This window comes from Chinchilla lanigera, unplaced genomic scaffold, assembly GCF_000276665.1.
Source record: "Chinchilla lanigera isolate Chin_1 unplaced genomic scaffold, ChiLan1.0 scaffold00023, whole genome shotgun sequence".
In the NCBI taxonomy this organism is placed as follows: domain Eukaryota; kingdom Metazoa; phylum Chordata; class Mammalia; order Rodentia; family Chinchillidae; genus Chinchilla; species Chinchilla lanigera.
Window position 1 is genome coordinate 6,902,618 of NW_004955424.1, and position 15,835 is coordinate 6,918,452.

A 15,835-nucleotide genomic window follows, 5' to 3' on the forward strand; every position below is an offset into this window, starting at 1 on the left:
GAAGAGAACCAAGGCAGATGCTCCCTGTTAACTATGAATGTATTTATGCCAAACACAGCGCAATGTTTCCACGGTGCACTCATAGTTATGGCTTGTATTTATTCTGCTGGTGGGAAGAAAAGTGACTCATCCTATAGCTCAGGGTGGTGTGTGTTTTCCAAGCATAGAAGACCCTGAGCCAGAGCACCCACTGCCACCCTTATGTCCCAGGCAATGATTTCATCTCAGCAAAACAATTTCATTCATCAAATCAATCTTGGGTTTTTTTTTGTTTTGTATTTTTGTAGTTATTTTGTAAAACCATTAACATATGTGAATTACATAATTTCACACTCATACTAGTGTAATCTCACTTCAAGATTGAGTTTTTTTCTTCCTTCCTTCCTTTCCTCCCTCCCTCCCTTCCTTCTCTCCTTCCTTCCATTTTTTCTTGTTTCCTTTTCTTTCTTTTCTTTTTCTTTCTTTTCTTTCTTTCTTTCTTTCTTTCTTTCTTTCTTTCTTTCTTTCTTTCTTTCTTTCTTCTACTTAAAAGGCCTGTGTACATTAATCTTCAAAGCATGGCCCACACAGCTGGCCATATAATAGAAACAGCATCACTCCCATCTGGTGGCAGACATTGAAATATGGAGCATAATCCCCAAACAATAATCAGTCTAACCCCAAACCACATATTTGTCAACTAAACCATCATTTCAGAAATGGTAAACAGAATAACTGCCCAACAATCTACTGTATGATCTCAACTTGAAGAAATATTTCTAATGTAACAATTAATTTAGGTACAGGTATCTACTGTGAAAACAAAGCAATTTAAGAAACATTTATATTACAGCATAAAACCAATATCTATAAAATAAAAGTAGTTTATAATTTTAAGTTAAATATTAATATATGTGATAGAGGTAAATGTCTAAATTACAACATAGTTACCCATAACTATGTTGTTATATACCTATGGATAGATATATTGTTTTGGTTACTTTTCTCTCATTGCTGAGACAAAATAACCAAGGCCCCAAATTAAGGAAGGAAAGGTTTATTTAGCTCATAGTTTGTGGAGGTTTCAATCTATAATCAACTGGCTCCAAGGCAGCGTGGCAGGGCTCAGAGGGCAACAGTTCTAGGTGGTACAACATAGCAAAAGCAGCAAGAGCAAAAAGGCAGGAGAGGCAGCAAGCAGCCTCTTTCCATCCCTTACACTGTATGAAAACTACCCACTTCAGGGCGAGTATAGCACTCACACCCACAATCCCAACATAGGACCATGGATCAATCATAAACTCTAGAAGCCCTCCCATGACTATATGAGGCATTAGGGGGACATCCAGACACAAACCATAGCATACATGTACATATTTTATACCGGTTTAAGAAGGAAAGCACAAAGGCTTTAAATAAACTTTGTGTGGTGCATTCACCCTCAAAAAATTTCTTTTAAAGAACTAAACTGAAACATTTTTCCAGGCCAAAAAAATACCATCCAAAAATAAAAATGGACTGTAGTATGAAAAAAAATTAAGTAAATAAACAAAAATGGGAAAAATACTAATAAATTGGTCAATCCTATGACACACCAAGTTGATCAAAGAAACAAACAAGGTTAACGGAGTTTGCATTTGTTGATTATAGCTATCCTTTAACTTTCATACTTTCTCAGTCCAATGACAAAAATCCATGCACTACTGATTGTAACATTGTAGTGTTACCATAGAAACCACCCTAATGTATTAATCATTGAATCTCATGAATAAATCATGAATTAAATGTTTCTCAATAATAATATTCTCTGGATAGAAGGAAATACACAGAGACTTATATTTAGATTCTTTTGGTAGATACATAAAATGTTACATTTGTAAATTTTTAAGAAATTGTGGCATAGCAAAGACATAGGTTGTGGGGGGAGTCAGAAGTTACTTCATTTCTGAAAGTTATTTCATTACTGGAATCAATTTTGGCTCTATATTCCTTGAATTTAAACCTAAACTTCTTGTTCTCCTGACATTTTAATCACCTAAGGAATTAACTACTTGTTCTGGGTCACAAAAAGTTGGCTCCTTTTGTAACAAATGAGTATAGAAAAAAGGTTAAAGCTTAGTATTTTTTTAAAAGTATCAAGCTGAAAATTAAAATTTAAAGTGTATACATTTCTAATCATTTAGCTTTTGAAATAATTATTAGGTTTTTGAATAAAAATTTAAAATGCTCAATTATAGAATTCACCAGAGCTTAACTTCACAGGGCTCCAGTGATTGTACTCAACATAATATTGGAAATGATTAAAGATAGTTCCTTATATTAGGAGGTTTCTTTCTTATCAGGCCAACTTTGAGCAGCTCATTAACCATCAATGGTATTATTTTATCAGATGCTTAGTGTTATCTTTGAAGTTGTAGATTCATCTCGGTATAAGGAAATAAAGAACAAAATTTTAGTGTTTTCGATTCTGTCCTACTCTGATAGCCCACACTTCATTAGTGTACTGGTTATGAAGGTGGATGTGGTGGATTGACAACTAGCGGTCAACTTGCAATACACAGCGGAACTGAATCAGTGTGGTCCTGGATGTGGACCTTGAAGACTATTGCCAACAAAATAAGAAGGATAACTGGAGAAGAAGAGGTGCTGTTAGGTGCTGTTGGTTCTCCTGGGGCTGCTGGTTCTCTGGAGAAGTTTGTCCAGCTGGCTTTCCTGATATGAGCTCGGCTGTTATCATCATCAGAGGAGCTCGGGACCTTGTTGTCACTGAGGATGGCTACTTTCCAGGGTGGTACTTTCCAGGGGAGCTCTGGTCCTTACTTTGAACATTGCTTCCTGGCTCCAGTGCAGATCTCTCAATCTGCTGGCACAGATTCGTCATCCTGCTAGCATAGACTTTCTAGTTTCTACCATCAACCTTTGGACCTTTCCCATGCAAATCCAGCAAACAGATTTGCATTGTCATGGACTCTTAGCCTTCAGCTAAACTCATGCAGGATGTTTCTGTGGGATCCAGGCTCTCAGCTGGATTTTTTAGGTCTGTAGTGTGTGGACAGATTTCCTGCATTCCTTTGTACTTGACTCTTTGGGTGACTACTATAAAATAATCTTATAAATTGTGTGTCTTGTATTAAACTGTTTTCCTTGCAAACCTTGACAACAGTGGAATTCCCAATAAATTTAAATGTTTCTGATTTTACTATGTTTGATTAAATATAAGAGGGAAATCATTCTTCTCATATATTTATAAATACATTGCTTGTTTTTTAGTGCTGGGAGCAAACCCAAGGCCTAGCATCTGTCAGATAAAGTTGCTACAACTGATCTACACCCTTAGCTCTACATCTGCACAAAATTCTTTTTCTAAAAATATGTTTAAACGAATCCCTGTGTTTGCTATGACACACGTATTCTATGAACTACAGAGACATTACCATGAAGCACTGAAAAATATGATATTGAGAATAAACCTGTATTATTTTAAGCATAGTGTTAGATACTTCCATAGTCATTTTAAAGGTCAGTGCTATTTATCCTTTAAATAATCTTATGAGTTACAGATTATTATCTCTTTTACATTTCAAGAGAAGTTGAGTAATTTATTCCAAGCATCAGCATAAAGAGTCAGTTAAGCCTCCCAAAGTGTAAAGCCTGTGCATACATAATTTATATCCAAAGATGTAATAAAATTTAAAATTTGGAAATAAAATAAAACTACAAATTCATATGTATGTCATACAGAAATAATTATGCTTACTATTTTCTACTGTAAAGATTGTTTCTCTCTTTTGACTACTAGTTGTTTAGATTAGATGACAATTATGTATTTTTATATAATAATCTTTACATATAACTTATCTCCTAGTACTTTCGATGCTATCATTCACAAAGTTTAGGTATGTCTCATTCACACAGTTTAGGTATGTCTTATTCCAAACTTTATATTACAAATTCTTTTACAAAGTTTAGGTATGTCTTATCCCAAACTTTATATTATAAATTCCTTTATTTAAGTAACTGATTCCTAGAGTTCTTATTAGAAATGAAAGTAAAAATTTTTCAAATGTCTTTTAAATATTTAATTGTATACGTTGCTAATATGCTAAGATATTTTAAAATGTCATTTGATAATAGACCATGAGTATAATCTTTTAAAATAAATACTTTGTTATATATGCTAGTCTTTGAATGCATTGTGGGAGCAGTTATTAATATTTTCTGTGAGAATTTTTGCATTTAAACTTAGAAATTTGAATCGTCATTATGTTTTTTTTAAAAATGATTTGTTTTCAGTTCAGCAAATGTCTTTTATTTTTTTATTTTAAAGAGAAAAAACAATAAAAACAATGACACAAAATTTCCAAACAAGATAGTAGGAGAATAATAATGGTTAGTTCATTGCTTATATCATTTGATCAACTGTTTTCATGTGTGCATCTTTTAAGCTGAGCAATTACTTTGAAGATAACCATAAAAATGATTTTTAAAGTGTCTCCAACTTTTATTATTCTCCAAAAGTGATTAAGGATTTCTTCTTATATCCCATGATAAAACTATTTCAAATACTTGCACAATTATCCATTCTTTAAATATCTGGCAATATTGAAGTACGCCTGCACATGCTGTCACTCTTTTTTGATAAACAATCTTTGAAGAGATTTCCACTTCTTCTTGGATATCTGTGGATAATATAAATATTTTTAAAACTTCTTCCCTTTGCTTTAGGGGTCTCTGTTCCATCATTGTAGAGTAACTCAAAAGATGAAAGGAAGCAGTAGAATATTACAGGCTACTCCACACAATTTGAATTATAGGAAATATACAGAAAAAGAAAGTATTATATTTATAAAAAATTATAAATAAGAAAGAAGAAATAAGCACAGAAAAAGGGATTTTAGTGCCTCTTTTTTAAGAAGAATCAAATTTTGAATTCAGATAGCCCTTTTTACTTCTATATTCTATAGATCCCAGCCTTCATTGTTATTAAATTTTGGTTTCCTAACCCCTCTCAATATCCTTTTCCAAGTTTAATGAGAGAAATACTTAGTTTACTTTCATTCTCTTTTAATAAAAAGGCTGTTTAATGCTAAAATTCCATACAGAATTCTATACAAATCTAAATTTCTTAATGATCTTGTTTTTTAGTTTTCTTATAAAGTTGCCCAACACAGTGTTTTAGTTTTCCAGTGGTTTATTATCACAAAATGTGATCAATTAAAAACTCTTTCTTTTTTCAGTGTATAATAAGCTCAGGCATCTTATTCAAGGACTAAACTTCCTAAGATGACTTTTACTCATTTGCATCTTCACGATTTCAATAGTATAAATTTTTTTCAAATGTAATTTTGCTTCCCCACATTGTAAGATACATGTGTACCCCTCATATAAATCCTTATCGAAGTGAGGTAAAGTTTTATGTGATATTTTAAATATTTGTCAATAGCAAATTTTTAATGCCTTTTTTCCTATCACTGTGGATGAATATACTGAGAACATTTTTTCATGTTCTTTTTTTCATTTTATTCTTTATATTTTCCATCTTACTAGAAATTGTGGGATAGCTAAAGGCATTCCATGTCACTAAATATTACTGCAAATTTTATTTAATTCATGAAGTTGTGCCTGTCATTTAATTTTCCCTCTCAGTTCCACATTTCCCTTTAAATGTGAATTATAGAGTTTATATCTAATATTTCCTTAGACTCCTTTCTTATGCACTTGTGCTCCAAAATCAGCAGTTACATCCATGCTATTATTAAGGTTTCATTCCTGAAAGGAGTGGTGGAATCTTCACAATATAGGCATACTATTACAGGAAAACAGTGTCACAAAAAGTTCCATCTAGAAAAAGAAACAAAAGTTCTATTTTAAAAATAACATTTGTAAAAGTTTTTTTTTCAAAGGACTTTAGGAACACTAGAGACGGAGTGTTGAAGAACTTAGCTATTAGGAGATCTTCTAAGACATTAAATGTGATTCATCCAATATCCTAAGTTTTAAGCTTTCTACCATAATAAGTAAACAGATAAGAATAAGCCAGTTTACTACCCTACTTTGAAAAAACATATTTGAATACACTATTTTTATCAGACACAACTTTAAATGACTAGAATAAAAAATGAATGAAAACTATAATTTTTATTATAATCTTGCATATGTTGTTTTTATATAAGTTGAGTTTAAAAGCAAAATATAAATATATAAAATCTTTAGGAACTAAAGGCAAAGTAAGTGTAATACTGTACAATACTTACCCAGTACTGATTTATGACTAGTATAGGTCTTAATATGTAATATATATGATATATATGTTGCTTCCACTAAAATAGAAAAAAGTAGAAGCTATGTTTAGTTAACATTTCCTTTATTTCACCAGGTACTATGTATTTCTATTGTAGCACATTTAATCTGTATGATAAGCATGAAATATATTTATATGTATCATACTCTGAAGTGAAAATTTAGAGGTTGGGAAAATAGTACTGTTTTTAACTGGTCTTGTGGAAGTATATTTCAGGTCATATTGTTGTAATTCCAAAATAGCTTTTAAAACAATCTTTCCTAAATTATGTGTGATAAAAGGGTTTGTTTTATTATTCCAATGTCCTACAAATACAAACTTGAAAAAATATAACAAAATGAAAAATTAGCAGATTTAAAAAGATAGAAATATACAAATCCAAATTTTACATTAAGTTTTCAAGGAAATTAGTCTATCTTACTGCTACAAAGATTTCTATCTTACTGCTATAAAGATCTTTAATTTTGCTCTTGCTGATAATAACTAAGAAACAGTTCATGGATCAGGGCAAGTTCACAGTCCATAACATGAGTAGGTAGCCAACATACCAGCAAATCTAAGAGCTTCTCACTATCAGGTATTTCCTATAGAAATATTTACAGAATCATGACCACATAAAGGTATGCATGAATGTAACAAAATCCATCATTGATAAAATTTAAAAAGTCAAATTTACTGAACACTGTGAATACATTACTTTAAATGGCAAAACGGATTTTGCAGATGTGATTAGGGTAAAAACATACTGTGTTAGCTTTATTCTAGAATCTGGGTGGACCCAGTATGATCACAAACTCCTCATAAGACAGACAGAGTAGAGTTATTTCAGAGATGGAGGTGGATCAGTAAAAACTAACATTAGACAGATTTAGATGCACAAGAGATGTGAAATGACAGCCAATTGCATGACTGGCTCTCAGAGTGTTCAGTCATATGCATTTTGTTGTGGAGATATTAGGCATGTGATTCATGAGTTTCTTCAAACATTTCAACAGCGGCCAAAAATGGAAATGAGCTTTTTTCAGAGAAAGATCTGTAGAGGAGACTGTATTCTAATGGAATCAATCCCAGATTATACATGAGAAAAATCACAGTTTCTTGAGATTATCGGTATAAACGTTATCAGCGTGGACTTAAATGGATAGAGAAAGGATGATATTCCAAAAGGTGGCTGGATTACAAAAGTTCCACCTGTAAAAATTAGATTGAGAAACATACTCAGGTGAAAGTGTAGGCAGGTCTCCAGGAAAAAAGAAATGATTCAGAAGGTGAAGGACCAGTCCTACAGGGCTGAAACTCAAACCACAAAGGGTTATTGATAAGCCTGTAGACCCAACAATTTACCTGGTGGATTTATAAATTTGTTGAAGCCAGTGACACTTTTCCCTAGCACTTTCTGCCTTTTCAATTGGAACATCTATATTTGTTACCTTTTGTTTATCCCACCATTTTATTTTGGGAGTGAATGTATTGTTTTGTACTTTCACAGGTATACAGATAAAGAGGAACTTTGCTTGTGGATAGATTACAGGTTCTTACCTACATCTAAACTAAATGATTTAAATGATAAGATTTGAGGCATTTAAACTGATAGAATTATTTGAATTATGTAAAATATTTTTACTTGAGTTGATTTTACAATGCATTGAGACTTTTGAGGATGTGGAGATGTAGTAAATATGTTTCACACAGGGGGAAAAAGTCAATCTTTGGGGGCCAGAAGGCAGACAGGGAATAGGCTGAGTAATGCCTCTCCTTCTCTAAGCATCAGTGTTCTAATACCTGGAAACCATAAATTGTTACCTTAAATAGCAAAAGGAAATTTCCATGTGTGACTAGGTTAAGGATCTTGAGATGGGAAGATTATTCTGGCAGATCTGGGCTGGTCCAACCTAGTAACAGAGTCCTTATTAAAAAGGTTGCATGAAATTCAATATCAGAGAAGAGATGTGAGGAGAGAAGTAGAGGTCAAAGAAAGAAAGAAATCTGAAATATGGCTGGCTTTGGAAAGGTCAAAGAAGGCAAAAGCCTTGCCTTCTACTGTGTAAACTGGGAATGGAAATGGAATGGCTTTCTTCTGGAGCCCCTAGAAAGAACACAGCCCTGCCAGTAAGAACCAACAAAGAAAAAATGTGTGTTGCTTTAAGCCATTAATTTTATAGTAATTTGGCATAGCAGTTACAGCAAACCAATCAAGTAGCCCCTAAATTTGGTATGATAATTCTCTACAAATACACTATAAAAGCTTGAAATTTGTTATTCCAGGAATCTCTGAGTTCACATAGCAAAGAACAAGTTTCACAGGAGACCAAACATTAACTTTCAAAAATTGAAATCCGGATGATATTTTCTGCTGCTGACAGTCATCTTGTGGAAATGTGACAACTGTGACAACACAGAAGTGGAACATCTGATCATTTCCATAGGATGAACTGTGCCTTGTGAACTGAAAGAAAAGTTGTTCACTAAATATGCACAGCTCTTAAACAGCCAGCACGGTTTTCCTTAACTGTGCAATAGCATCTGAAAGTTGAATTAGGAATAGTTTATTTAGACCTTGAATCCATTACTGCAAATGATGTTCCCCTTTGGCAAGGCACCCCTCTTCAATTATCTCATCAATTTAATTTCAAAACTCGTATAAATAGCTTTTAAAAGCCACTTCATTTCATACAGGGCAATGAGATATTCCATGGCTCAGGAAATAACAAATATTCAGTAATCAGCTGATGGCATAATTTATTCTTTTTTTTAAGGATTTCTAATTTTGGGGGGAGGATAATGATAGAAAAATATTTAGACATTGTTTAAAAGCATCCCTTACCTGTGTAACAAGTGGCTCCAACAGTCTTTCCACTGTTAGTGTCCTGATTTCCAAACTTTTGGGGTCCCATTTTAAAATGATAGGTGAAGTTGCCGAAGTCATGCTCCCTACGGGAATACAGATCATCAGTAAGAAATAATGATCATGGCAACAATTACTACTTTGGAGGATGAAATGAATAAACCCCTGAGACTTACAGCACATTTGAAGATTATGTATTTGGTCCAATTGTGTCAACTTAGAGAATGGAAACCCAAAACCACCACAAAGTGAAGTGTGATGCTGGTGTCACAAGAAAGGTACAAGCATCCTGGACATATCTGTGACCCTTAGGCCAAGTCCTGGGTCTGGCTCCCACTAGAATATTTATTCACATAACATTTAGTACATATACCTATTTGCTATCCAATAGGAAAGACTTCAGTGTTGACCTTAAATGACAGAGACAGCTGAGCCAAAGAGCAGGTGTGCCTCAGTGTGGCACATGTTGGGCACACATATATAGTGAGGGCTGCAAGGCACAACCAATAAAGGGACACTGAAGTCAGTCTGCAGAGACCAACAAAGACCAGGAAGTAAGGCAAGTTCATCAGGGTCAGCAGATGCAGTGTCCTATATTATTTATAGAAGGTTAACTTGTTTTCTTCATAAATGACCAGTGAGAATGTCAGTGTCTTTGGAGCAAGTGTTTTATTCTCTTAAATAGGAAAATTACCTTCCAAACTTGCCACCAATGGTTTTGAAAGCTACCTTGCAGCCATTTACATATTCTCTGACTATTCGTGACATTTACCTTCTTGCCCCCCAAGATTAGCATCTACTAAGGTTATTTATCTCACTTAAACAATATCCTCTATTACCTAAGAACAACTGATAGGCAAGTACCAGCCTCCCACATATGAAGCATAAAATATGGCCCTGGCCTAAAGAAAATAAATTATACATTCTACCAGGTGTATGTTTCTCATAAAAAAATTGCTGAATCTATTTTGACATATTACCACTGGACAAGCAACCTTAGATTGCAGAAACTGCTTCTGAATCATTTGCCTTAATACCACCATAAATCAAAACATTCAAGGCTCTCCTTTTGTTCTGAATCAATGTCCTCATTCAATTCAATCCTTATAAATCAATATAGATGATTATTTCTTCTAGAATAAACATCACAAGGAAAGTTTATCACAATAGGAGTAAAGTGCTTCTTTACTACCTCTCCTATAGCTCGTCATTCTGCAAAAAGACTCAAGCAATTTGTTTCAGAAGGAGAAGGAGGACAAGGAAAAAGGAGGAGGAGAAGGAAGAGGAAGAGGAGAGGAGGAGGATGAAGAGGGGCAGGAGAAGGAGAAGTGGAAGGAGGACGAGGTGAAGACATGCTGTGTTGGTATTTTAACCCTCTCCAAAGGCAATGTTTTAAATAAACTAAGCACAGCAGTCCAAATATACAGAAAAATTTATATTTAGGTTTCTTTACAACAACAATAGCTGGCACTGACATGTTGCCTCTCTTCCAAAAAAAACTAAAAATACATTACATATTTCCCATTCACAATAACAGTTGCCACAGCACAGCTCTGACAGGCACAGAATTCTGCAGCTGGGCAGCACACCTTCTCAACTAGGAAGGATAAAGAAGCCCTATTCTTCCCATGTAGCTTGGATATCCACCTGCACCCTGCTGGTGCCAGACCACTGAATTGATCTTGGCCCAAAATTATGGTAGAGTTATTATAAGTTTCTGGAGAAGTTCTGTGAGAAATTCTTTTCAAACTCTGATGGAATAACTAGTGGAGTGATAGTGGTGAAGAATGGGGAAGTTCTATGGGATAACAAGAAAACTAGTAGAGAAGTCAACTTAATGTGATAGTAGTATCCCTGTATTGTCTCATGCATGGCAGCCCACCCTTTCACTATCAGATGCACTTCTTCTTGTATTTTTACTTGTCACCAACATGCTCTGCGGAGCCTGTTTCTTTTCCTATTTTTAATGAAACTTTGCTACCATTAAAAAGAAAACAGGATAGTAAAATATTCTGGGTGAAACGGTGTGAGGAATTTCCATTATAAAATGGATATGCTGGGATATATAAGTTGGTGGATCAAGGAAAGCACACAAAGCCCTTTATACATGTTCCAGTGTATAACTTTTTAAAAATGATATGCAAAAAATGCTGGAGTGAGAACCAAAACTGCTAGCACATTTATAACATAGACCCTGAGCCAGCATACTTGAAACAGAAAGGAGCAATACCCCTGATCAAATACTTCCAGCCAGCTATGAGCCAAGAAGCAGAGTTAGTCACACCCTTCACTTCTGAAGGTCACAAAGGTCTTATAATCTAAAACTAAAAGAAAAGCAATTCTAGGATAAATCACTTCACTTGATCTATTCCTTTGATGACAAATCTCCTGTCATTTTTTTGACACAAATAATATTCAATAGCAAAAGGCAAGAACAGTTGACATGGTATGAATTTGGTAAGGAGGGAAATCTAGTCTTACTATAGAAACTTTAAATGCAATTCTCTCCCAAATCAGAAAATACTGTTTCCAACACATTTGAGGCTAAAAGAATTCCATCCTTATCACATCTTTTCACCATTTGTTTTATTCTCACATTAGTAAAGACCAAATTGGAAGTAGAGATGGCCTTAAAAATCTCTACTTCTAAACTGCAATGCTGATATGTAAGACTGCCATCGAATTGCCTCGGGGGGAGGGGTGGTATCTTAGCTTCAAGTCAGTTATTGAGCACTAGTTACATGAAAGAGAAGACGCTTTCCTGGCTATAGAGCAGGAGCTGGTATAATCTTTGCAATCTGCTGTTTCTAGAAAGAATGTCTGCTTTGCTATTTTGAGTTCATTTTATTGCTTTCTAACATATGTATAGTCCTTACAATATGTATATGTATATGTATAGTTTCTAATAAATATTAGAAACATTTCTTTATCAAAGCCCTCGGCCAGTTAAAACTTTATAAAAACAGGAAAAATGGATTCCAAACCAATTTCCTATTAAACCACGGTCTTCTAGATCACCTATGGATCATCCCATTAAATACCTACTAAGGACAAGTGAGGGAGCAAAAGATAAGACTCAGGCATCTTCTAGCCAAAAGAGAAAGAGAAGAAAAGGAAGAAGAAGGAGGAGGAGGAGGCAGAGGAGCAGGAGGAGGAACAGGAGGAGGAGCAGGAAGAGGTGGAGTGGGGGGAAGGGGAAGAGGAAGAAGAAGAAGAGAGCTGAAATTAATAAATAAGAATTGAGAACTGAGCATGGGATCCTATTATAAACACAGGCAATATGGTTGACTCTTAATTGAGAATGTTATCCCATATGTTCATTTAATATTTCACAATTATATTAAGGCGTAGAAAACTCATAAAATTGTAAAAGTAGACTGGATGGTTTGTCAGTACATAGTCATTCTCTCCGTATCCTCTCCACCATGAAAAGAGAATGCTTCCCCCACCCCATGGATATTGGGCCTTGGCTAACAGAACATGAGGCAAACAGAATGAGCTGTTTGGAATGTGCTTACTTAACTGGGTTTGACTGCTTCTGCTACTGCCTTCTGCCATGAAAGTCATGTATTACTGTCGGTTGGAAAAAGGAAGACAAACACCTGGAGCAAACCTGAATCCAAGCGGCAGCTGGAGTCAAGCCCAGCTAAAGGAAGCCTGGTCAGCCAACCCTCCAACCAAAGCATCAACACAGGACCCAGAAAAAAAAATGCTTGCTGTTCTCTGTTGTATTTACCATTTACTGCTACTCAACGATAGCTAACTAACACAATGATATAAAATAGAACCGTGTTTGAATTAAAGCCCTACAATGTTTCAACCCTGTGATATTATCCAAATTACTTGCCCCTTCTGACTTTAAGCTCTTCAAATAAAAACTGAGGACAGTAAACATTTTAAAGGGTCGTCATGGGAATTAAATAACTTGATGGATGGGAAGTATGCTGATACTTCTGGAAATAATATTTATATTAGCATTACTTTCCCAAATTTAAATATATTTTCCTTTAACTCTAAGAGAAACAGGAAAGCACCCATTAAAAGTAGAGACTCAGCTTTACACTCCAGTGTGTGACACAACGAAATTTACTCAAAAAAGAAGGCAAGAGAGCAAATCAAGTGTGTAATCACACCAGCTTTCATCTTTCTAAGAATGGAATGATACATGGTCCCAACTGCACACTGTAAATCGATTCAACTAATGCAATCTGTTTTGCACAAAAATGAGAGTCTATACAGAGCAAAAAAGTTATTGTATTGATTTGAATTAAAAAAAATTCTTACTTCATTTCACAGAGAGCCTCAGAATTTAGGCTAAGCAAAGAGGAAGACTGAAAAAGAAGGACTATGAATAACAAAAGGCAATAGTGTTGTCGTCCATCCGTACATCACAGTTTAGCAAGCCCACAAGAAAGCTTCTGGAAATGTATTTCAACTCTGAAAATTATTTCTTCTTTAAAACTATTAAATTATGTATTCATAAAAGGTGGTAACATAGCCTACCTGGTAATATTTTTGATAGTTTCAGACTCCCTCTTTGGTGGTAAGGAAAAAGCATGGCTCTGCATGACAGTCACTATCTCTTACAACAGAAAAGATAAAACTTAATCAAAACAAAAACAGAAGAGTGAAAAGAGTCCCACTTGAGGGAGCCAGGGGTCCAGTGCCTTGTTTCCTTGGATAGAATCCTGACAAACAGAAAACATCTTGATGTTGCTGTCCCAAGGACTACTTTACAATGCTAAATACCCTAATCAGTGCACCACTTGCTGCAGATGTCCCCTTTTCAAACTTCCCTGGAAAATGTCTTTGGCACAGTGGACCTCACCTTTTTGACTTTCCTTTGCTACTGTTCTTTTGCAAGAAAATTAATTGTCCAGAATGTTTTCAAAGAGCTCAGGGGGCCACTGAAACCTGTGCTCTCTCAACAAGACTCCAGTATGAGAATCTTTAGGAATCCTCTTCATCAATACTGAGCACTACTGCCAACAAACTCCATGAAGCTTATGATATGAGAGGCTGGCTTCTGCTGATTGGCAAATTGAAAAAAAGAGTCAATGACTTATAATTCCTATCATGATCAGAGAGGTACAGAGATAACTAAACTTTCTCCACACCTATGATGTTGAATCACATAACTTTAGCTTCAGTCTCATTACTTGCAAAACAAAAGTGTCAATACTCTAACATCACAAATGGATTTGTTCTGAAAATTAATGGAATAATTGCATTTGCAAAAATGATGGATTTTTCTTCTTTGCCACGTTGTCTACACGCTTGTCACTGTGGTCATCTAAGACACAGACTTGTTGTGAAAGGGAGATGAGCCTACAAAAATGTGAATCAAACTGCTTCTTTCTTTAGTAATATTCTGCTAAGTAAAACTGTAATGTTATCTCACATTTACACATGAGGTAACAGAGGCATAAAACAGTCACAAAGTTGCTCATGATCATAAAATTTGAACCTAAGTTCACTTCCCTTCAGAGTCTGTGTTAAGACTATTGTTTGCTGTTCCTAGAGAAGAACGCTGAGACTTGGACTTAGCCCAACTATGTCATGGTGCTTCGGAATTAAAAGAGGAAGATGAGAAATGAACAGGAATGTAAAACCTAGGAGCAAGTCCCTCCCGGAGAGAAAGGGAGTGGGGGGTAATAATACAAAGGGATGACAGATTATATGAGGGAAGCACCAAAAGCAGGTGACCTATCCTACACACAGGACTCATGGGAAGTGTGGCCATACTTCCTGGTGAGACAAGGTAGGTCTTGAGTTCCATTTCCTCAAACCATGTCTGGTCTTATGTGTGAATCTGGGATGCTGGCTGTAAGGACAGACCAGCCAGGGGACAGCACAAGGCTCTGATAAAGGCAAGCAAAGACCCTAGAGATGAGTTATACTAAATAGATAAAATTTTGGCCTCCATGACCTTGACCTATTAAGTTATGATCTGAATATGTTATGTTTTCATGGTAAAGAGAAATCTTCCAATAAGGTGACTAGTCATCTGGGTGGACCTAATATAATCAATAAAAAGCAGAATTTTCTGGCTATGGGTACAAAAGGAAATCAGGGAAATGAAGAAGAGGATGTCTGACAGGGGAGGGAGAGATCTGAACTGTGAGGAATCTGATGTAGTTGCTGGAGGGGCCACACAAAAAGCAAGAAAAAGAATTTGGGCAGTTTCTTGGAGCTGAGAGTGCGATGTGACTGAAAACTGGCAATGAAACATAGACCTCACTCTTAGAATCACCTGGAATTGAATTTGGTCAACACCCCGAATTAGGTCAGAAGTGAAGCCTTCTGTAAAGAACGCAGTTGGATATCAACATCTTGTTCACAGGTTTATGAAATCCTGAGAAGATCTAGTGAAGTTTACTTGGGCTTCTGATAATTAGACCCTAGGAGATAAAAATTTTATGTTCTTTTAAGGTGCTAAGCTTTTTGTAAATTCTTTTTTTCCAATTACTTATTTTTTAAAAATTAATTTTACCTGTACATTTGATGTATATCATGATCATATTCACCACAGGGAATTTGCACCTGTACATAATATATCTTGATTTTTCTTTTTCCCTATTCCTGTCTCCCTTCAACCCTTCTTCCCCTCCTTTACAAAAGCTTTGTTTCCATTTTTCTTCTTTTATTTTTTTTTTATAAACTGATTATCGTACTGTTATGGCCTGTATCTAGATATACTCCTAAAGCCT

At 35.1% G+C, this 15,835-nt stretch overlaps 1 protein-coding gene across 2 annotated transcripts in view; it reads right to left on the reverse strand.

Moving 5' to 3' along the window:
* Positions 1-15,835, reverse strand: part of Ctnna2 (catenin (cadherin-associated protein), alpha 2) — a 1,070,661-nt gene that overhangs the window by 917,448 nt on the left and 137,378 nt on the right. For both annotated transcript variants that reach the window (XM_005385453.2, XM_005385454.2), the window contains exon 2: positions 9,105-9,211. In XM_005385453.2, the coding sequence (XP_005385510.1) occupies positions 9,105-9,206 (102 nt within the window). In that variant the 5' untranslated portion in view covers positions 9,207-9,211. The remainder of the gene's footprint in view (positions 1-9,104; positions 9,212-15,835) is intronic.